Here is a 22,463-nt window from a genome sequence, read left to right as displayed (position 1 = left end):
CAGGTGAGACTAATATAAGATAGTAAAACCAAAACTTCTGATCCACGTACCTAACCTTTTTTATAAAGTATATATAATGTTGGCATATTCAAGGTTATACTAAAGTACAAAAATTAAATGATAACTAATGATTTTTTCACCTAACATTAAAAATAAGTTATATTTTTCATTCTTAAAAGTAGGATTTCACAAAGCTAAAACAGAAAACACCAGCAAGTCTCCAAGAGAGGGCAAACAGAAGCAACTCTGTATTAAGGGTCTGTACTACCTCAGTCAAGGCTACTTCTTACCCTTAACAAACTTTTAAACCGCTAAGTCAATCTTATTTTCCCTGGTGGGAACAGAGCCCAACGTAAGTTTAAAAGATGCCTAAAGTCACAAGGCAGTTGGCCGAGATGGGAGACACGAGATGGACGTGACATTATTAGCTGTCCGACCGTGACAGGCCTTCGCCAGACGTGTGTGACCAGAGCACATGGTTTAGTGCCTTCCCAAGTGTGAAAAGGTAAAGGTTTACAGATTGTCCTCCAGTCTGTGACTTCATCCTACTCTGACCACACAGTCCCAAAGCATTCTTTATCCAGTTACCTAAATATCTTCTCATCTCCTAATTTATAATCTTTGATCATTCATTCCTAACAATAACATCTTGAACCAATGTAGGACTTCCAATTGTTACACATTTAAAAATGAAGTTTATAGAAAATAACTCAAAATATACTAACACAAACTATTTAAAATATAGAAATACCTAAAGCCCATGCCCATGCCATATCCTAAAGTATGCAGCACAAGACACTGCTGTCAGAACTTGACCTGTCCTATAGCAGTGGTCAGGCCAGCTTCACCTTCTATGTCTGTGTCTGAGGAAGTGACCATGAGAAGTGAGCCTGACTGCAGGGCACAATGTCCTGAACAGATGAGAACAAATTATTCACGTCATAAATGCTTATTAGAATTTGGAGACTGATAAAATAACTCATTTACAAGGTCATCAGCACATTATTGCATACTGAAGAAACAAAGGATAAAGTCTTTATGTACACTTTAACAAGAATTCAGTTACCGAATATATTCTGCTGCTAATTATTCAGCTTTTCCGTTAATTTTGAAAAGGCTTCATTTAACTTCTCATAGTAGTATAGTGTCAGTACATTACATCAAGTCTTTCACACATAACAGGAATATAATCACAATGAATCTTTAAACACAAAGAATACAAGTGTTATTGGCACATACCAATTAACACATTGGGGTAAAACATGATGAAAAAGAATGTTCAAGAGTGAAAATTTTCATATATGATTTAAAAATTAGCACTATTAAATTGATTCCTCTTTAACTAGTATTGTTTAAAAATATATACCTGTCTGGTTTTCTAAATGGCAGTGACAAACTGGGTCTTAAAAAAATACTCCCAAAGCCTACTAAACGTTTTACTATTGCAAATAGTAAACGAGAACTGATTCCTTCAGTTATGGCTTTATATTTAAATACTGGCCTTAAGCTATGGTGGGGGAGGCTTTCTTGAAGGCTCGATTTAACAGAACCTCAGAAACAGAACTCTGTAACAAGACTGTCACTAATCTGAGTCCGTCTGTGCCCTCCCATGTTAACAGCTCTGTGCTAAAGTGCTTAAGTCCTTTCAAAAGTCCTGACTGAAAGTCAGTCTTGTTTCACACTGTAACACAGCAGGAGTTCCTAACTTACACATTGTCTCATCAACTTGTATTGTGCTGATTTCATATTCAGGCAATTCTCATAGAAAGGGAAACAGACTAGCAAGATACAAAACATAGCCAACTTACCTTACAAAGAACAGCTTTCACCAGCTAAGAGATGAAAACACGGGAAATGTATCACAGAATTTACTCATTTCCAGTAACTATGAATGTTTTCAAGGTGGCAGAAAAACATGGATGAACAGGCCCGGGCTGGGGGCTGCAGGGCCCATGCCTGAGAGAAATGTCTGCTCACCATGTTCTAACAAGCATCTTGACAAGTGTACACTCCATGGTACATACATTTCAGCCGCTAAGAAGCCCCAGTGAAACTAGCACAAAATATCAGCAATTTCATATAGTTCAACCGGAATTTAAGGTGTGTATGTTTGTGTATACATGCACAGGTTAATCTAAAGGCTCTCACACTGCTGTTGACATATCAAAATTATGACATGATTAAAAATATTTTTGCCTAATACCAATTTTCTGGGTTACTTATTGACAGATCTTTAAATCTTCCCTTATCTGGTGATCAAAGTCTCTACATTATCTAAGCAAATAAATAAAATTTGAGATTAGATGAATGTTTATATACATGTACATGCCCATACATACTACTATTCATTCATAATCTTCATTCTGGGGAAGTGTGAACTGACTTAAAAAAAAATCCCACAACTAAGAGAAAACGAATTTCTGATCTTAAGCCACATGGTGAGCAGTCATTACAGTATCTTAAGTAACTAAAATAGTATTCTAGGAAAAGAAAAGAAATAGAAAACAGAAAACAAAAAACAAAAACAGGGGAAAGAAAGGGATGAGGCTAAGGCACAATTAGAGAATTGCAGCTTTCTTTGCACACAAAGCTTCCAGAAGACAGTGTGTAAGAGAGAATACTGTTCCCTCCAGTGGCTCACAAATCCTGGCATCAGACTTACCCTCAGAGAAAAACTCAGCTGTACAGGGAACACACTGGAGCAAGCCCAGCCCTTCACATACAGCTGTTAATCAGACCCTTGAGAATCAGAAATATCAAAGACAGCATCTGGTATGAAACATCAACCCAAAGGACAAACAAGACTGTGAGACGGACAGGTCACAGAGGGGCAAAAAGAAACCACTGGAACGCCATACGTTACTCTTTACAAAGATGGACTGGTGGGATAGCTCAGTGGTTAAAGGCACTTGCAGTCAAACCTGACAACCTGTATTTGATCCCCAGGACTTAATGGTAGAAGAGAACCAGCTCCTGCAAACTGTCCCCTGACGTCCACATGCAGGCCACTGTGTATGAATCTCCACAACACACACACACACACACACACACACACACACACACACACACACACACACACACAAACACACAAACACACTCACACACACAGTCACACAAACACACACACTCACACACACACTCCACACACACACTCAAACACACACACACACACACACACACACACTCACACACACACATACACATACACACACACACACACACACACACACCTCACAACACACACTCACAACACACACACACACACACACACACTCACACACACAACACATACTCACAACACACACTCACAACACACACTCACACAAACTCACACACCTTTAAAAGAAAACACGAGGAATGAGAGTACTGCATACCTGTATCTTTCTTTGGAATAAAAGAATCATGTTTCTCCAGGGGATCACCAAGACATTTCCAAGAAACAGTTTCTTTCTTTTGTAGGACAATCTCTATTTTTCCAACATTCTCAATAACCCGTACTGAAATGAAGAGAAATTCCATTTGTTTCATAAACATTTAAATGTGAGATTTTATTTTAAAACCAACCATTTTCATACAGTCACACTGTATAATTTAGTACTATTACATAATGATGCTGATAATTAGTAGAAAAATAAGATTTTGTTTACTTAGTAAAATTGGCTTTTATTTTATTTGATGTTAAATCAGTTTGTTTTAGATTCAGATTGGTTTCTTTCAAACCAACTTATCAAGGCCAGATACTGTATGTGTAGCTTTCAAAGGAACATAGATACAGTCATGGACACAGATCTAGCCAACAGCTTGAAACACATGTCACACTGAATAAACCCATGAAGCCAAATTTGATGTATTCCCTTCTCCTATCTTTAGTTAATGCTCAGAAGTCTATATACATGAATTTAGAACAACGCTGAGCCTAAAAACAGAAGAGCAGACTCAGCAGAGTCAGCACCTAGGAGGGACATGAGAGTCCATGGGAATCTCTGAGAGCTGACAACCTTCTAGATGTTTTTCTTCCTTTCTCAGTGACTAGAGCAGCTCCATGTGTGGGGCCAATACTAAAACGTGGACTTCTGGGCCCTAACTTAAGTCTGTCGAGGTGACTGTGCTTTTAAAGTTGTAACACACAAAGTACTTTTGCTCAGCCACTCGGTGTGTATTCTTCCACACTGTGAACCCAGCATCCACTGGACTATGACTCTATGAAGAGTGTTCCTGACTGTGTGCCTATGAGTTGCATGTGAGGAGCAGGGCAGAGAGGAATCATAGAAAGAAGGAATACTTCTGAGGAGAAAAAAGAGAAAAATAAAGAGATAAGAAGAGCAAGGAAAAAGAACAGGAAAAAACAGAAACCAGAGTGTCCTTTAAAATTAATGTATTTTCTGACATGAAAATAGTAAGAAAAATCACATAAAGGCCTGGATTTTCTTTCTTCTTTCTTCCTATGAGTGTGTGTGTGTGTGTGTGTGTGTGTGTGTGTGTGTGTGTGTGTGTGTGTGTGTGTGTGTATCTATGCATCTACATATGCATAATTTGTTTCTGGTTCTTAGTACTTACCAGAAAAATTTTCTTGAACTTCATGGCTTAACCCTAAGATTATTGACAAAAAAAAGTTTATCATTACCACTAAAATTCAATTCACAAAAATCAGTCTACACCTGTAAGAACATTTTAAATGTACTATTCCAAAATGCGCAAGACTAGAAAAATGAGAGACTAAAAGAAAATGAATGCTCTAAATTACTTAAAAGTTCTTCCATTTTCCCTATCTCTTCCTGTTAACTGAGAAAATCAACATCGCAAGTCTGCAGCCTGCACTAGTGCTTGCCCTGCAACCCGACACCCCAAGCTCCTCCTCTGGAATCCATACAGGTAAGGGTAGAAAGGAGAGGACGGGATCAGCAACACTCTAACTTCCATACATGCTATGTCATAGCACTTACACACACATATCAGGCACATACACAACAATTTGTTTTAAAACATTAATATGTGTTTGCTATTGTTTGGGGATATCTGTGTGTCGTGTCTATTTTCTAACTACAAATAGGTCACAGTCAGAAGCGGAGAAACAATGAAATCCTAGACTCAAACTCGTTGTAACTGAGAAGCAGATTCAACATTTCATATCTTTGGTTCCAGACTTCAGTGCTGAGTTCTGACAGACCGAAATCAACAGGGCTCATCTCTGGGCTGTGAGGAGATGGGCAACTGAGGGACACAAGATGAACTTGTAGCCCAGGTTCTTTGGTCTCTGCCTTTGACCTCCTGTGGCAGAGCTGGTAAGGATGGGGCATCCCAGTAAGGAATGCTCAGATGGTGACCAGAGGTTTATAGATATCAAGTATGAGAATCTTATAAAGGCAGGCTAACGTTTTATGATTCATTCTGACTATGATTCATTCTGACCACATCTGATTGCTTAAAGTCAGGGCTCTGTCATGCAATGGACAGCACAGTAGACTTCTAATTGCTTAAACTTGGAAAAGGGATCATGCTGCAATTTTTATTAGCACAAAGAAAAGCAGTATCTATAAAAGAACCAGAAATGACACCCCAAAGCAACAGTAACAGATAAAATATTACAGCATTCTCAACTGCAGAGCATGCTGTTGCCTTAATGAAAGGAAGCAAGCTGTTCCCATTCATGAGCATGAGGTCCTCACCAATATGTATAAGGTAAGAGTGATCCTTGATGACCGCTTCTGCTCTCAAGGAGTCATCCTGGAGGTCAACGACTACTGAGTCTAAATTGATATTCTTAAAAGGAAGTAAAAACAGGAAGTTTAATTAAAGCATGAGAACTGACCTTGCACAACCCCATTTGTGGGGTGGTGAGTGATGTTTTCATGTACTGCTTTACAGATCTCCAAGCAACATAACTATTACTCCTGGTTCTCATTTCTCTCATCCAAGGCAATTCCTACCCTTCTATGAACATCACTGTAAATCTACAAAGGTACATGTCCTCTGTTCAGTATCTACCACGGCACTTCTCTTGAAGTCATGAACCCTGAGACTACATGTACAACATCTATTAGTTGCTCAAGAATATTTTTTGAAAAATAATGCAGTAAAAAATAAAAATATGACCCAGAAATCAAAATCTTTAGTTATCTTCATTTTAGTTTTCCACTGTGTGATGCTGTAGAAGTGCATAACCCACTAACCTCAGCTATGGGTTACTCAGGGAGCGTCTTAGACATCTTTAGTATCTACGTAGAGTTAGTAAAGTGTGTGGCACTTACTACTTATCCCATGCATTGACTACACTGTCCTGAAGTAGTCTCCCCTTTCCTTGGTCACTGCACTTTAAACCCCATGGAATACAGAGTAGATCCCAGCTTCTCTGGGCCTACTCTCTTGGTTTTAGACTGTGGGATGAGGAAACAAGAGCTAGAGGTAAGAGCAGGCAGGACTAGTGGTGTACTGGGCCAACTCGGCTGTTATCAGGCAGAGGTTGGTCACTCCAGAACAGTGTCCAAATCACCACTTCAGGAGAGAGGAGGCCCCTGCTCAGATGAGGCTCTGCATGTCTATAAAAGTAGTCTGAACTCTTGAAAATCCCAGGGATTTTCTTTAGATTGCCTTTAGATCCACAAGGCTCAAATGTGGAAGCTCGGCAGGCATTGGACTATGTGGCTGAAAACATCTAACAGTGCCTTGTATGAAGAGGTGCCACTCGAAGACCCCATAAATGAATGAGCTCCTAACCTTTGTTACACAGGGGCTCCTGAAGGCCACAAACAGTTCGAACATAGCAGGTCTCAGCGGTATAATCTCTCTACTCTCACAAGATGTAATCTTAGGGCAAAGTTAACTAGAATGCATAAACAATGCTAAATAGGTTTAAAGGCTACACAGCATATCCGCTGGCAGGAGCCTAAGTTCCAAACGCACATTAATCCTTCTTTGTAAAATGGGGAGAACAGTGCTTTCTACCATGGGGTTGTTGTGGAGAATAAATAGGTTAATATAAGAAAAGATCGTAGAAAAGGAGCTCATATAAATAAACCCAACTAATTCTTACTACTTACCTTCTGTTTGGTGTATATAACAATGGTCACTGAAGACTCTGTTTGGAACCAATCATAGCTGTAAGACAGCAGGAAGGAAAATACTCAGAATGATGTGCAAGAACACATGAAGTCAATCAATGTTTAAAGTCCACACTGAGAGATGTATTTCTCCAGGTAAAACTCTTGTCTAAATGGTGCTCTTAACATGTTGCAGTTATCACAATATAGCTGATATCTACTTCCAACTTTAAATATCTATATGTCCGCATATCTGAATAATGGGCAAAATAAAAGGTTATATATTTTTCTACTAAAATCTTTCAGAGTAATTAACAGAATACATACATGTGTTGTTAAGGAGCATGAAGAAATCTGCATACTTATCACCGTTCTTCTCTATAAAGAAAATATCACTACTAAAGAAATTCATTCTTTAAAAGAACAAAAAGAAAGAAATTCATTCTTGAGCTGGGAAGATGGCTCAGTAGTAAAAAATGCTTGCTGAATAAACGTGAGGACATGAGTTCAAATCGAAACAGCCCCATAAAGCCTGATGCAGGACTGCACATCTGTAATCCCAGTGTTCCTGTGGCAAAGCAAGACAGAGGCAGAAGAATCCCTGAAAGCTCACCGCCAGGTGCCTTTGGCATATGTGGCAGCAAAGGACCGGGAAAAAGATCCTGTTTCAAACAAGGTAGAAGGTGGGGACCCACGTCAAGGCTGTCAAAACCTTCACACATACACCATGGCACATGTGTACACACACAATTTTTAAAAAGAAATCCTTCGTCACTGCAATGGGTCAGTACTGAAAGTTAGGGTAAAGCTGACCCAGTCAATACTGATTACCTAGGTACAGAGCCACGTGGAGGCATTCTTAGTCCCTGAACAAAACTGTCCACAAACTTATTTAACACCATGGACAGCAGGGTGCTTCTGTTGGAGCAACAAAGACAGTGGAGGGGAAAAGGATAACAAAAGAGAAGCTTGAGTGCCTCTAGGCACCATGAACAAACATTTGGTATCAATCGGTCAGGAAAATTAGTGTTTAAAACATTTTAAAGTATTTCCATTAAAATTTATTTTTTAAAAAACTCCAAAATAGGTTTGAATACTAAGATAAATGGTGGCATGGTTATGTAATCAAATACAAAAAAAGAAAAAAATGCTTTCACAGAATACTGACAACAGATACTGCTCATAGGCAAGACCATAACAGTAATTCAAATACAGTGTGGAAAGGTAGTGCATAAATCAGTAAAGCGCAATGTTAGGCATCTATGTCTAAGGCTAGTGGGGTTACAACTGCTTTTCCTGTTTCTATGTTTTCTAAACTTTCTACTCTGAATATATATTTTATCATCAGAAAAAAACAATTAAGATAGTGTTTTAAAGTGGTTAAAATGGATCCAACTTTGGCTACCTAAAATCTGTTTATGGAGCAGCTCCCTCTGCCCCTGCATCTATGACATCTATGAGGTGCAGTGCTCGCTCAGCAAGACTGACTGGCAGTGAGCAGTAAACCGGCCCTTTGGTTATCTTCCTATCCTTGTGGGCTTGTGTAGAACTGCTCTCACTCTGAAATGTAAAAAGAGTGCGTACCTTGGAGAACTGGGGCCTTCCCTGGGCAGTGTGTCTGTCACTTGGCTCTTGGGAAGCATGCCTTCACAAAACCAAAACAAAACAGTAATTTATCTACATCACACTTGACTCTTTACATACATACATACATACAAACATACATACACACATACATACATACATACATACATACATACATACATACATACAGGATATAAGTAACAAATGTGCAACTAAATGCATTTTCCTAAAGCAGAGAGTCCCTTGTCACTAGCATGTTCTTTAATGTGCTTTCTAAAAGCTTGCCCTCTCCCAATGGTAGCCACTCCTGCGACTTATGACACCAGACTAGTTTTACATTGATGGACATGTATCAATGGCACTATTTACTATACAGAGAAGGGACCCTAAGACACGGTGTCCTTTGGTCAGGCTTCTTTGTCTACCCTTATACACATCCCAGTTCTAATGAGTCAGACCTGCCACAGCACAAAGGAGATCAATTCCAGATAAAATCAAGACAGCAGCACAGGGATACAGCTTATGAGAAGAGAGCAATGCTAAACTAACAGAATCTATCCTGAGTTCAACATGTGCAAAAAGAAACCATAAAACAATCTTACATGCTATACTTCTGGGAACACGGGGTAAGCCCGAGTTAGATCAGTAAATAAGTAAGGTGGTCCAAAAGAATACCATCCCTCTCAACAGTGCTAGCTGACAAAATGGCATCAGCTTAAGGGATCTGGGCCCTACTGCACAGCAAAACTCATCTATCCTACTCAGGATTTTAATCAGCTGTTGGAATAATGACACAAAAAGCAGGCATATTACATTTGCAAATATAGAATTACCATATAGACTTAGCTGGGTCAAATGTAGAAACAAAATGTAGAAACAGTTACAAAATACAAAAATACAAAATACAAAAATATAAACATATACATAGATATGTACACAGAAACATATATACACAGGGAATGGCTCTGCAATGGAACATGCTATGTTTCACATTTAAGGCCATCTTTAATTGAAACATTAAATACAGTGCTCCCAGAGTGAAGATGCTGAGAGCCACATGTGGGAGGCAAGAGGGATGATTGTTTCTAGAGCATCACAGAAGAGTCAGCCATCAGATGAAGCCCCAGATCAGCCCTGACTGTACTGCAGTGCTATCCCATAACAACCGCACACATCATAAATGGCAAATTACAGACTATTTCTCACTTAAGAAGAAGGCAGTTCTACTGAAAACCTAGACCGCTAACTCTTATTTTTATAAGTTTGTTTTGTAAACAGGGAGGGGAAAATATCTGAATCTACAGGTACAATCATATAACTCAGAGGAGCTGCATGCATTTCATGATAATTATTGACCACCACACCACACTTGGGTGCTAATGGGGCAATACCAACCATGAGGATGTCTTTACTGACCAGTCAGGAGCAGCCTAGAGTAGTAAGCTACTGGAACCTGCCTCACCCCACAGGTGAACTCACATGCCTAAGAGACTGACTACCTCAGTCCTGTTTTAATCACTATAAGCATTTACACTCTGGGCTAAGAGATTTCATGGAAGCAATTATTTTAAGAGGAATAGTTAAAATTAGGGGCCTATAAAGTTCTAGTAAATCCCTTAAGTTTGGCTAAGCAAGAGCAGCTTTTGCATTAAAAAAAAAATCTGAATCCCCAGACAATTGTATGTAGCAATATCACACACAAGTATGAATAATTTGTATTACTAACTTATTTGACTTACCATTTAAGACTCTCTTTCCTTCATGACCGTCTGTATTTGGAGAGGAAAAGTCAGATAAGAATCGCGTAACATGAAAGGGAACATGAAGTCATCTTTATTAGTTACACTATGCCCAAGAGTAGAAACCGGGCTACGACACGGAAGGCCTTTCCTTCACAGTCATTTAGTGGAGGCCATCAGCCTATTTCTCTAGATAGGGTGCGTGTGTGCGTGTGCGTGTATGTGGGTGGGGGGTGTTTGTTATATTTATTTCTTGCCCCCTACTCCCAAGTGTTGGCAATCAGTCTGTGAACTCTGAGAATGCATAGCACAGGTTCTACCACTGACTCATACACATCCTAAGAGCACTTATAGCCCAAGTTTTGTCTGAGATGTCATATTTTAATTAGTATAAAGAAAACATAATTTACTAATTATATTCGATAAAATACAAATATTAGCACTCCAACTAGATTCTATTTTCTATTATGAGTCTGTCAGTCTATTTAATAAGCATAAACTCACCAAAATGAGTCAAATACGTTATTTTCATATGTACATATAATATAATTATTAGTTAAAACTCAGAAAAATCTTTTCAGTTATATTTTTCAGGATAGCAGGCAACTCATAAAAGTTTAATATATTTTAATAACCACACAAGTGCCATACGATTACAGTCAAAATAATCCCCTCAGCAAGTTGTTAGTAGCTTTAAAAAGTTTTAAAGAATAATAACTAAAATAACATATCAAAATGTCAAAGATGTCACAAGTGGTATTCCCCTTCCCACTAGCCCAGGATCCCTTAACACATGGTCCTTCTTTCTTTACCTCCCAATGGAGTTACAGGTGTAGGCCATGTTCTGCTTTCAAACTTTCTGTCTTCTAATTTCTAATAATCCAAATTCCCATAAATATCTCTAATTCACTCATCCAACAAAGTGAGCATAACTAAAAAACAAAACCAGATTGCCATCTTTTCCCCTTTTTAATCAAAATAATTCTATAACTGAAAGAACTCATACAATATGCAACAAACTATTGCCTTTCTCTTCCGCAAGAAGAAAAATAAGAGGCCAAGGCCTAAACTGATCCACGGCTTGACAAAGTCAAGACTTAATCTGTCTCCCCTGAGACCCTACTTTTCTTGACATGCTGTTGCTTAATACTTCGTAAAAAACGTACAGGACTTAAAACCTGATAAAAGCTGAACCTCAAACAGCTATTGCTTATCACTGCCAAAGAACACCACTGCCATTTGTAAGGGAGCACTGATGTCCACGGCCTGGTCCTAACTGTCCTCCACCAGTGTCACCTGCTATAGCTACCACACCTGAAAAGAAACAGTGAGTTCACAGTACTGCAAATTAAAGCCACCTCAGTGTATTTTAGAGTCGCAGGCTAATAAATTTCATGTGTCATGAAAAAAAATCTGTTTTACCCAAGGCACTCATAGATTTTGAAAAATTACTCTAGGTAATTTGTTTCTAGGAAAATATATTACATCAGAGGACTATTTTGCCTAATGTGCACCGACTTCAATCTGCCAGAACTTACTGGATTTTTCAAAAGTAACCCCCTGCTGCCCATTTTTTTAATATAAGAAATTCCAGTATGAAGAAAACTTCTCCTTAAATTATTTAAATTATCTTCACAATTATAGCAGTCTAAGTTTTAAAAAACTGAGTCATATAAATAATTCCAAGTTAAACGCATTCACATTTGCAAGAGAAACTTTTTCCCTAAGAAAAAATCCAGTATTCTTTGTGGATAGCATCATTTAAAAGACTCTATGAAAAACCAAACTGATATCTTTTCCTAATATTGGGTAAATATGAATATTCTGCCTTGCTAAGGCCTCTCCTCTGGGAAAGCTCAGCAGTCAGAGACTGCCCTGCTGCTCAGCTGCACTCAGTTCTGCAGGGGTGGGGTGGGGTGGGGGAAGTAGAGCGGATCTTAAGTCTAGGTTGCAATGACAGCAGCCAATTCACAAACGTCTAATATATTTTAATAACCACACAATGCTACACAGTTATGATCAAAATAACCCCCTCGGCAAGTTGCTAGGAGATTTTTAAAGAATAATAAACTAAAATAACATCCAAATTTCCAAACTGAAAGATGTCACAAGGTAGGGTTCCCCTTTCCACTAGCCTAAGAATTCCTCAAACTTGTGGCACACACATGCATACATATAACACACACACACACGCACACGCCAACAGGGTCCCATGGAATCCACCAAATACTGCAGGCTATTGCCAGTATTATTGGTTACTCTCCACAATCTGATGGTAAGGTCTTATTGATGAATACAACACTAACTTACATCATTAAATTCAAAAAGGTAAGATGGTGTCCACTAAAAGTTTCACCCTCGCTGACTGACATTTATGGTACTGAGAAGTACTGTGCCTACCACAGCAGGAAAAGGAACTTATCAGTATCTCCCAGCCACAAGCCCTGCAGTCTACAACAGTGACCTGCCTGTAAGATGCACAGCTACAATAACTGCACAAGTGTCACAAACGTAACCAGCCACTTTTTTTTTTAAAGAAATTAAGGCTCACACTTGCCCCAGCTAAAGTGACCAAGAATCTGACACAAGACTAAACAAAAACCCACTGCTAGTATTCTGTTAAAAGAACATAGCAATAAAATGGCCCCCTAGTGATATATTACCATCCCTACAGAACAGTCACCTGAGAAGCTTCTTGGGTGGATAAGAAATGACCCAGAGACCCACAACCAGTCAATGTGCAGAGAGTGAGGGACTTAGGAGTACTCGGTCCTAAATGGATGTCTTAATGTAAAGCCCCTCCCCTAAGGGCTCATGACCTATGCAGAAGAAGAGAATAGATCGTAAGAACGGAAGGTGATTGATGACTCCTAGGACAACTCTTCCTGACACGATGGGACAGGTACACATGAACTCACAGAGACTGTGGCAGAACACAAAGGACCTGTACAAGTTCAGACTGGGCATCAGCACTGAGGGAGAAGGAGACACAGGATCCTACCCCTTACCAACAAACGATTTGCAACTGACGGACACAGACTAAGGAAAAACCAGTTTTCTCCAATGCAGTGTCACTGGGTTTATCAATCACACTCCAGGCCAGGCCCCATGCCCAGGAGTATTTGGCCAACACAAGACGATCTTCATGTTTTGTTTATTTGTTTTGCTGACTTTTTTCTCTTATACATATTTTTGTTTTATTGTGTTTTTGTTTGTTTGAGGTTTGTTTTACTTAAGAGAAAGAGAAATGGAAGAACACACAAAAATGAGTGGGCAGGTTGTGGGATGAATGTTGGGAAGAGGAAAAAACATGATCAAAATATGTTGTATAAAAATATTTTTATAAGGAAAAGGTCCTGTTGCTTGCAAACATTGCTTTTTTGCTTTGTAAAACTCTTGTTCTGCTTCCTAATGCCTCTCAAGTCATTTGAAATCACTGCCGCTAATCCACAAAATACTCATGACCCAAACTGGTTGACTCTGTCCAAACTCTCACAGGTCCTGTCAATTAACAAGAATGTTCTCTTTTCCTGGAACAGAACCATCTTTTCATGGTGAACTTAGCATCACATGCTGGTTTATACCTAATAACTGTAGACATAAACTGGAAAAAAAAAAAAAGATAGCCTCAGTGTTATAAGTAGTGAAGCACAGAAACACCCATGGCTTTTCTAGCCACTCTCCCCCAACACACACACACACACACACACACACACACACACACACACACACACACACACGCATTGCTTAGATTCCAGTTGGCTGGCAAATTTTGCTTCAGTTAATTCCTCAATTGCTTTAAAATGCTCATCCATGTGTGTAAATGCATGAAAATTAAAGTCTCCACGTGTGTGCTTGTTGACACATGTGTGTGCTTGTTGACCTGTGGTCATGGCACAAAGGTAGAGGACAGAGGACAGCCTTCGGGCATTGGTCTTACTGTAAAGCCAGCATGTCTGGGCGCAGACTCGTGAGCCTCGTTCTTGTCCCTGCCTCCCATCTCTCTGTAGCATCAGCACAGTTATTAGGGATACTGGGATTTCAGATGCTGTTCTACCATGTGCAGCTTTTACTTGAGTTCTGGAAGTCTGACCTTGTGTGGCAAGCACATTTATTCATGGAGCTATTTTCCCATCTTCTTCTCATACTTCATTTAATTAATGAAAAAAACATTACCATTAGGTACCATCTATGACTGGCACCTAAGAAAACAAGGTCTAAATAGCAGAGATGAGACTCGGACCCAAATCTGTCTATGAAACTGCTCTTTCCAAAGGTCATGCTGCCTCAGTCACTGGCGTCAGGAATAAAGATGGACTAGTAAAGGGGGCTTTTATTTTGTTTTTAAAAGCTCATACCTTCTTTTCCTGAGAAAGATTCTGCCCTTCCCTGAAACAGCAGAGAGAAAGAGCAGAGTTCACAGTTTAGTTCTTTATGATTAGGGCTTAGCCTGAAATCTCCATTTCCTTATGCCCCAGGTTCCACCCTCATGGGGAGGGGCTTTGGTTTTGTGATGGTCTAATGTACATCTGTTTTAACTTTTCTACAGAGCGATTTAAGTGGTCAGTTGTTTTTCCTTAACATTTTCAAAGCACTATCCGTTCTGCTTTGAGCCTCTGCTGTGGTTTGGGAATTCAGCTGTAGTAGCCAGCACCAAGGCAGCTGCTGTGTGAGTCCCTGCTGTGTCGGTGGGTCTTCCTCTGGCTTCCTTCACCTTCCCGCCTCTGGCCTCTGCTTGTACACACTGCCCACTACCCCATGCTATGCTGCTGACTGGGCTCCTCTGGGGACTGCTAAACTTTAGATACCTGACTTTCATTCGGAAAAATTCCAGCCTGTGTCCCCTTCATGCATTGCCTCTTCTCGTTCTCACTGTGACCTCCTTCTAAAAGCCTGACTGCAAGCCTGAGGCCGAGCAGACCCCATGTCCCCTGCACGTCTTCCCGTCTTCTCATCCCCAGCACCACGTTTACTCTGTGAAGGTCTGCTCCTCCACTTTCGGTTCCCTGCAGCTTCTCACTGTGTCTTTACAGGACGAGCTTTTAATTTTGCATGTTTCATCTTTTCCTTTCTAAAATGCAGTTCTCCCCGGTTCATCCTCAGTTCTGAATGGCTGCTTTTAATAGTCTCGCTTTAAACTTAGGTTATCAATTCAATTTCACTCCCCTAAAAATTTAAGGCACAATTATCACAACTTAAGAACGGGCATAACAAGGCTCAACAGCACGAGTGCCCTGTACCTGACTTACTTCCTTGTGTTCTAACTACTGACCTGTGTCTGTGGGAAGAGGGTGTCCGGCTGAATCCATGTTCCTCTGATACAAATCCTCATGGGCAGTTGCTAGGTACACTGGGAAATCAGTAGTGAGAGACTAGCTCTGAGGTTTCTGGGATCACATAGGTGATATGCTTAAATTTCAACCTTGCTTCAAACTGATGTGTGGCCTATCCAAATTCCCAGGTAGGTCAGACCGAAGTTGGTTAGGAAAGGCAGCACTGATCCATAACTAAATATGTTATTCAGTTGAGAGAACCCAAGCTGTTCCAGGAAAAGTTGCTATCGGCACCCATGCAAACATGGTCTGAGGCTGGCTTCCAAGAGTGAACATGCATAGAAGCAGCAGGTCCCACCAGTCAATGCTCTTTTAATGAGCGCATAATCCCCAATGGATAATATACTAACTACCTGCAAATATAACCACACAAGTGCTGCAGAGTGGTAGGAGAATGCTTGTCTAGCATACAAAAGGCCCCGGGTTCAATCCCCATCACTGCAGTAAAATTCAAGGTAGTCTGCATAGGCACTCGTGGTGGTGCACACTTGCAATCCCAGCACTTAGGAAGCAGAGTCTAAAGGATAGCAGTAAATCTGAGGTAAGCCTGGCCTACATGGAAGCTGGTCTCAAAAATAAAAAGAAAAGAAGGAACAAAAGACCTATGTTCTCCGTGAAGCGGTGCATTGGCTCTTCTACACTTATACTGAGAACCCCCAAACTCTCCTTTCTGACCAATCAACAGCTTGCTTTTCCCTTCTCTTCCTATGAATCCCCCACTACCACTTAAGTGGGAGACGAATCTGAGTTGAGGAGCTCTTGGCCTCCTTGCTGAGCTGGAAGTACAATGAAGTTAATGAAAACCAAGCTCCACAGTATTACCTTCAACTACACCAGGAAGCACACCCTCTCTACTATGAGCACTGTGTCAAGACTCTCACACGAAATCCTTTCTTCTCCTTCATCACCTTATAAAAAAGGTTGAGACAGACATCAAAGTCCAGTATCTCCCATAACTCTTATGTACTTTTTCCATTAAATAGATAGTTCTACCACATCAAGGCCATAAACGGGGACTTGGTTCCAACTTCCTGCCTTTTATAGATCCAAGCCCCTGTTCTCTACCTCTATGTGACTATGGACATTCTTCTGCAGATCTAAAATCCCTACATAGAGGTGTACTGAGAGAAGCTTCCAGCAATAAAGCCTTGAACTACAAAACTCACAGACTAAGCAGTCAAAGATTCTGTCTGAACTGATTCGTTCTGAGTGAGAGCCAGAGTCATGAGTGACTGATCGGAAATGGTATATCCCTTCACAGAAAGGGGTTCTATGAACTGCAATTCCATCCAGACTCCAAAAGGGCGCTCTTATAAAGGACGTTCAGAAGCAGCTGTCAGATAGGAGAGCTCCAGCTCAGAGGCAGTTACACTCTAAAAGAAGCTTAACCTAGAATGAGTCCACATAGGCGAGGAGAGAAGGAAGAGTCAAAATAAAAGCAGACGGCATGGGACTGCAGCACTTCTTACAGTTTGTTTGTTTGTTTGTTTGTTTGTTTGTTTGTTTGTTTTTGAGTCAAGCAATCAAAACAGTTACATTATAAGCTGCGAATGGGGCCACACGCCTACCACACGTGCAATCCAAACTTTTCAGAAGTTAAGGAAAAAAGGATCATGTGTTTGCCTGGACTAGCAAAGTAAGATGCCAACTCAAAAATTAATTTTAAAAAATTAAATGTACAACCTCGAGAGTAAAAAATCTCAGCCAACATCTGCAACCAGTGCCATCACTTATGTGCTTATTAATGGTCACTCATGTACTTAGTTAGTGACTGCATGTGAGATTACTGACATCCAGGAAGCAAACAAAGGTTTCCTTTCTATGCTCTTTACTCCTCACAACTTTCTACAAAATACAACACTTTTTTTTTTAAAAGAGAAAGACATACAGTGTGTGTATGTATGCGTGTTCTTACATCTGTGGGTAGGGCATGTGTATGTGCATGCATGTGGAGGCCCAAGGTTGAGCACAGCCTTTAGAGCAGATACAGTAGAAGGACAGTAAAACTGGGGAAAGTACTGTGACTTATTTATTCCTATTCATTGAAATCCTATTTTATTTTCAAAAACCACTGTCCTTTTTACTTACCTTTCGGAACAGCGGGCTTCACAGCCATCCTGCCAACCAGGCACTCTTTCAGCATGGATTCATAATTGACCCAACGATGTACCTAGCACGGGAAATGAATGGCCGATAGGCAATGTGACTCCACCTCCACAGGATGTCCTTACTTCACCATGAACAGAGCTAAACCTGCACCCGCTGCCCTGAAGCAGATTCAATCAGCCAGCAACAGACACGGACTGCTTCGAACAGGATCTCAACTCGTTGTCCACAGACCTCTGGCACTGTCAAGCGTCAGTGAGGTCCCAACAGTCTCAAAAGAACACTCTTTATCCTTTTTATCTCTTTGCCATTTGCAGTGCAACAGGCTGGGGGTAGGCACTAGTGTTTAAGAATATCCTTCATGATGTAGGAAAATTACTGTCATATTCCTCTTGTATGGTAAAACAGAAAAGTTGAACTTGGGCTGGTCTGGAACAAACTATGTAACCCAAGCTACCCTCTAACTCACAGACATCCTCCTGTCTCAACCTCCTGAGTATTAGGATTACAGGTGTCCGTTACTGTGCTAGAAGCATAACACTGTTTAAATTAACAAAATCCTAAGAATTAAATGTTCAATTGTGAAAAAATTAGAAAGAACACAACATTCAAAAACATCAGTAAAGAAAAATCATTTTCATTATTCAGCATCAGTCAGAATCCATTGTTCAAACATTTAAAAAAACAGTCAAGCAATATTGCTAACAGGATTCTAATAATCCTGAAGAAATGAATAATATTAAATAGCAAACATTACAAAATGGGCATGCACTTAATAGAAAGTGAAATTTTATTTGCAATTACTCGCAACGCATCTACTACTGTGTAAAACCTGCCTTTGGAGTGTAAGAATTCGGGTAATTTAAGCAAACAGATAAAAAAGACAGAGATTCAAGGAGTCCAGGGTACAGGCTGTGCGAATTACAGAACTCTAAACAGGAGGCCCTTAAGTATGTTCAAAGGAGAATATTTACTCTGACAGGGTCTCAAAAGACCAGTCAGATGACTAAATTCATTTCACTGTTGCTAATGACAACTTAGAGCTGAATAGCAGGATGCTGCTTAGACAATCATCCTTAAGAAGGTGAATATAGTTGCTGTGTTACCCAAACTACACCTGAACTGAAAACTATCTGGGCATGAAGGGAAAAGACAGAGACTACTTAGCAGCTCAGTCCCTTTCTCTGGAAACTGGCACAGGAAACACAGAGAGGAGGTAAGGCAGTATGATCACAGGAGACTGAGCTGAAATACAAACAGACCATCTCAGCCCACCAGTTATGTGGAATGATAAAATAAGGGGTCAGCAGTGCAATCAAAACTGGAAACAAAGACAATAAAGACATGAACCAATACATACTTTGTGCAACTCAAATACGGGGCATAGGGAAAGCTTCGTAGTGAAAGACAGTTTCTAGAATGAAGTTTCTAGAATACACCAGAAGCTTCTAAAACACAAAACTGTTTATTTCCACAGTAAGTAATAGTCACAAACAACAGGCTTTGCTGACTCATCAAAGTTATGGGCTACAGCAATGTGTCAAGCACAGCATCGCCTTCCTCGCACACAACCCATAGAAAGCTGGTGCTGAGGAACATAAACTACGAGGTTTTAGTTTTAAATTGAGAAACCTTCTGATGACTAGGCACATTCAACCTGAGCACACAGGGAGATCCAAGAGAATCTACAGTAGACAAGTGGCTTGGTTTACATTGCTAAAAATGAACAAACAACAAAAGGAGCATGTCTTAAAGAAGCAAGAAGACTCTACCAAGAGAAGGCTAATGCAACCAATTAGCCAGTGGGACTTTGCATCAGAGCAAACATGTTGCACTATTAAAGCAGATGTACCTAAGTATTTTTAAACATAAAACAAACTACATTTCTGACCACTTGATCAAAAAATAACCACCTATAATCTCAGAAATAAAGAAAAGTATTAAGAAAAAAAAAAAAACCAGCATAACAGAAAACAGGAGAAGCAGAAATCAAATTACATTTGATCAAAACAACCATAAAATACCCCAATGTGATTCAGGTATCTTAAATAGTAAAAACCTAGTATTATGTAACACGGTCAGTTATCATTAAAATACAAAATGAAATATGAAGCAAAGACAAATTACTAAACTTCTAATGACTATGATGTCAGAATAACTATTAACAAAATTGATAGTAATTAACACATTCTGTGGATCTTTTAAATAGCAAGGGAACTAATATTTGATTGTAAATTTGGAGGAAAGGATACTGATGTAAATGACTTTTGAAATGCATGTAGATTCTCTCCTATTAATTTAGGAAAATTAAGTTTCCCATCATTAATCAACATTATCTAACTTTCTCCAAGATGTATGGGGAACACATAGTAACAGATTGGATGTACAACTATCTCCCTATGAAGAAAATAAGAATGCTGCATGCTAACTAAAATAATTTAATTAAATTAAAAATCTACGGTAATTTGTAACAGCAGATCCACCTGTCTTTTCTCCCATTGATGATGTTTTCTATAAACCAATTATCATCATTACTAAAAGAAATCAAGGTGAGTGCAAGTCTTGCCAGTAGTGGAGATAAAGTTCACGCCAGGTACTTGAAACCGTCTCTAGAATTTTAATAAAGTGACTTGTGAAATCTCATGAACAGCTGTCACCTGTGAACACCTGCCTACATTTCAGAGTTCAAGCCCACCCACCTAAAATGAATGCAAACATTTTCTTCCTAGTTTGAGTGTATCCATGCACACAACGTCCTGATTATCTGAAGCAACTCACCTCATTAAAAAGATCCGTTCCATCTGCTCCTGCGGCTCTCATAAGCTCATCCTCCCCACCAGGATGATACTCCATATATGGGCTGACATTGTAAACAAACCCTGCATCAAAGCAAGGAGAAATCATGTCAAATGAGCTTCTTACAAATGGTAAGGCCTATAAATATACGTTCCAATAACTCTCTCCCAACATTTCATTTAGGAATTAATTTTTTCCAAAGTAGTAAGAGCTGTAAAGTCTAAAATGAGCTGTAAATGATCTTATGAGCTAGCTAATTAACCTATGTCATGCTTCTCTTAAATAACATGGGACTTGTTGGTTAAGGAAAGAAAGTTTAATACTTATATCAATACCTGCAACTAGAAAAGCAACACTGGCATCAGCTCCTTTTCCTACTTCCCACAGAGCTATGTGAAGGGGGGCCAATGAGACCTGCACACTCCTATTCCCCCAGGAGAGGAAACTGGATTAAGAAACTCAAGTACTGTACCCCATTTTTAATAGGGTTATTTGATTCTCTGGAATCTAACTTCTTGAGTTCTTTGTATACAGTGGATATTAGCTCTCTATCAGATGTAGGATTGGTAAAGATCTTTTCCCAATCTGTTGGTTGCCATTTGGTCCTAATGACAGTGTACTTTGCCTTACAGAAGCTTTGCAATTTTATGAAGTCCCATTTGTCGATTCTTGATCTTAGAGCATAAGCCATTGGTATTCTGTTCAGGAAATTATCCCCAGTGTCCACATGTTCGAGGCTTTAACCACTTTTTCTTCTGTTAGTTTGAGTGTATCTGGTTTGATGTGGAGGTCCTTGATCCACTTGGACTTGAGGTTTGTACAGGGTGATAAGAATGGATCGATCTGCATTCTTCTACATGCTGACCTCCAGTTGAACCAACGCATTTGTTGAAAATGCTATCTTTTTTCCACTGGATGGTTTTAGCTCCTTGGTCAAAGATCAAGTGACCATAGGTGTATGGGTTCATTTCTGGGTCTTCGAGTCTATTCCATTGATCTACCTGCCTGTCTCTGTACCAATACCATACAGTTTTTATCACAATTGCTCTGTAATACAGCTTGAGGTCAGGGATTGGGATTCCCCCAGAATTTCTTTTATTGTTGAGGTTACTTTTCGCTATCCTGGGTTTTTCGTTATTCCAAATGAATTTGCAAATTGCTCTTTCTAAGTCTATGAAACATTGAATAGGAATTTTGATGGGGATTGCATTGAATCTGTACATTACTTTTGGCCAGATGGCCATCTTTCCTATATTAATCTTGCCAATCCATAAGCATGGAAGATCTTTCCATCTTCTGGAGTCTTCTTCAATTTCTTTCTTCAGAGACTTGAAGTTCTTATCATACAGATCTTGCTTGGTTAGAGTCACAAATAGTATTATTTGTTACTATTGTGAAGGGTATTGTTTCTCTATGTTCTTTCTCAGCCTGTTTATTTTTTGAGTAGAGGAAGGCTACTGATTTGAGTTGATTTTATACCCATCCACTTGCTGAAGTTGTTTACCAGGTTTAGTAGTTCTCTGGTGGAACTTTTGGAGTCACTTAAGTACACTATCACATCATCTGCAAATAATGATATTGTGAGTTCTTCCTTTCCAATTTGTATCCCTTTGACCTTCTTTTGTTGTCTAATTGCTCTGGCTAGAACTTCAAGTACTATATTGAATAGGTAGGGAGAGAGTGGGCAGTCTTGTCTAGTCCCTGATTTTAGTGGGATTGCTTCAAGCAACAATTCTCAACTGAGGAATATCGAATGGCTGAGAAGTACCTAAAGAAATGTCCAACATCCCTAGTTATCAGAACAATGCAAATCAAAACAATCCTGAGATTCTACCTCACACCAGTCAGAATGACTAAGATCAAAAACT

General features: G+C 39.6%; 1 protein-coding gene across 2 annotated transcripts in view; it reads right to left on the bottom strand.

Moving 5' to 3' along the window:
- LOC116906836 (cytochrome b5 reductase 4) overlaps nt 1-22,463 on the bottom strand; it is a 51,884-nt gene that overhangs the window by 18,120 nt on the left and 11,301 nt on the right. Inside the window, exons 3-10 of one of the 2 annotated variants that reach the window (XM_032909723.1) lie at nt 20,578-20,678; nt 17,782-17,863; nt 10,361-10,390; nt 8,622-8,682; nt 7,038-7,095; nt 5,667-5,760; nt 4,558-4,590; nt 3,375-3,497 (exon numbers count right to left, since the gene is read on the bottom strand). In XM_032909723.1, the coding sequence (XP_032765614.1) occupies nt 3,375-3,497; nt 4,558-4,590; nt 5,667-5,760; nt 7,038-7,095; nt 8,622-8,682; nt 10,361-10,390; nt 17,782-17,863; nt 20,578-20,678 (582 nt within the window). The remainder of the gene's footprint in view (nt 1-3,374; nt 3,498-4,557; nt 4,591-5,666; nt 5,761-7,037; nt 7,096-8,621; nt 8,683-10,360; nt 10,391-17,781; nt 17,864-20,577; nt 20,679-22,463) is intronic. The other variant, XM_032909724.1, reaches the window with a different exon arrangement.

The sequence above is a fragment of the Rattus rattus genome, chromosome 8 (genome assembly GCF_011064425.1).
Source record: "Rattus rattus isolate New Zealand chromosome 8, Rrattus_CSIRO_v1, whole genome shotgun sequence".
NCBI lineage: Eukaryota > Metazoa > Chordata > Mammalia > Rodentia > Muridae > Rattus > Rattus rattus.
This window is presented reverse-complemented; position numbering and strand designations above follow the sequence as displayed.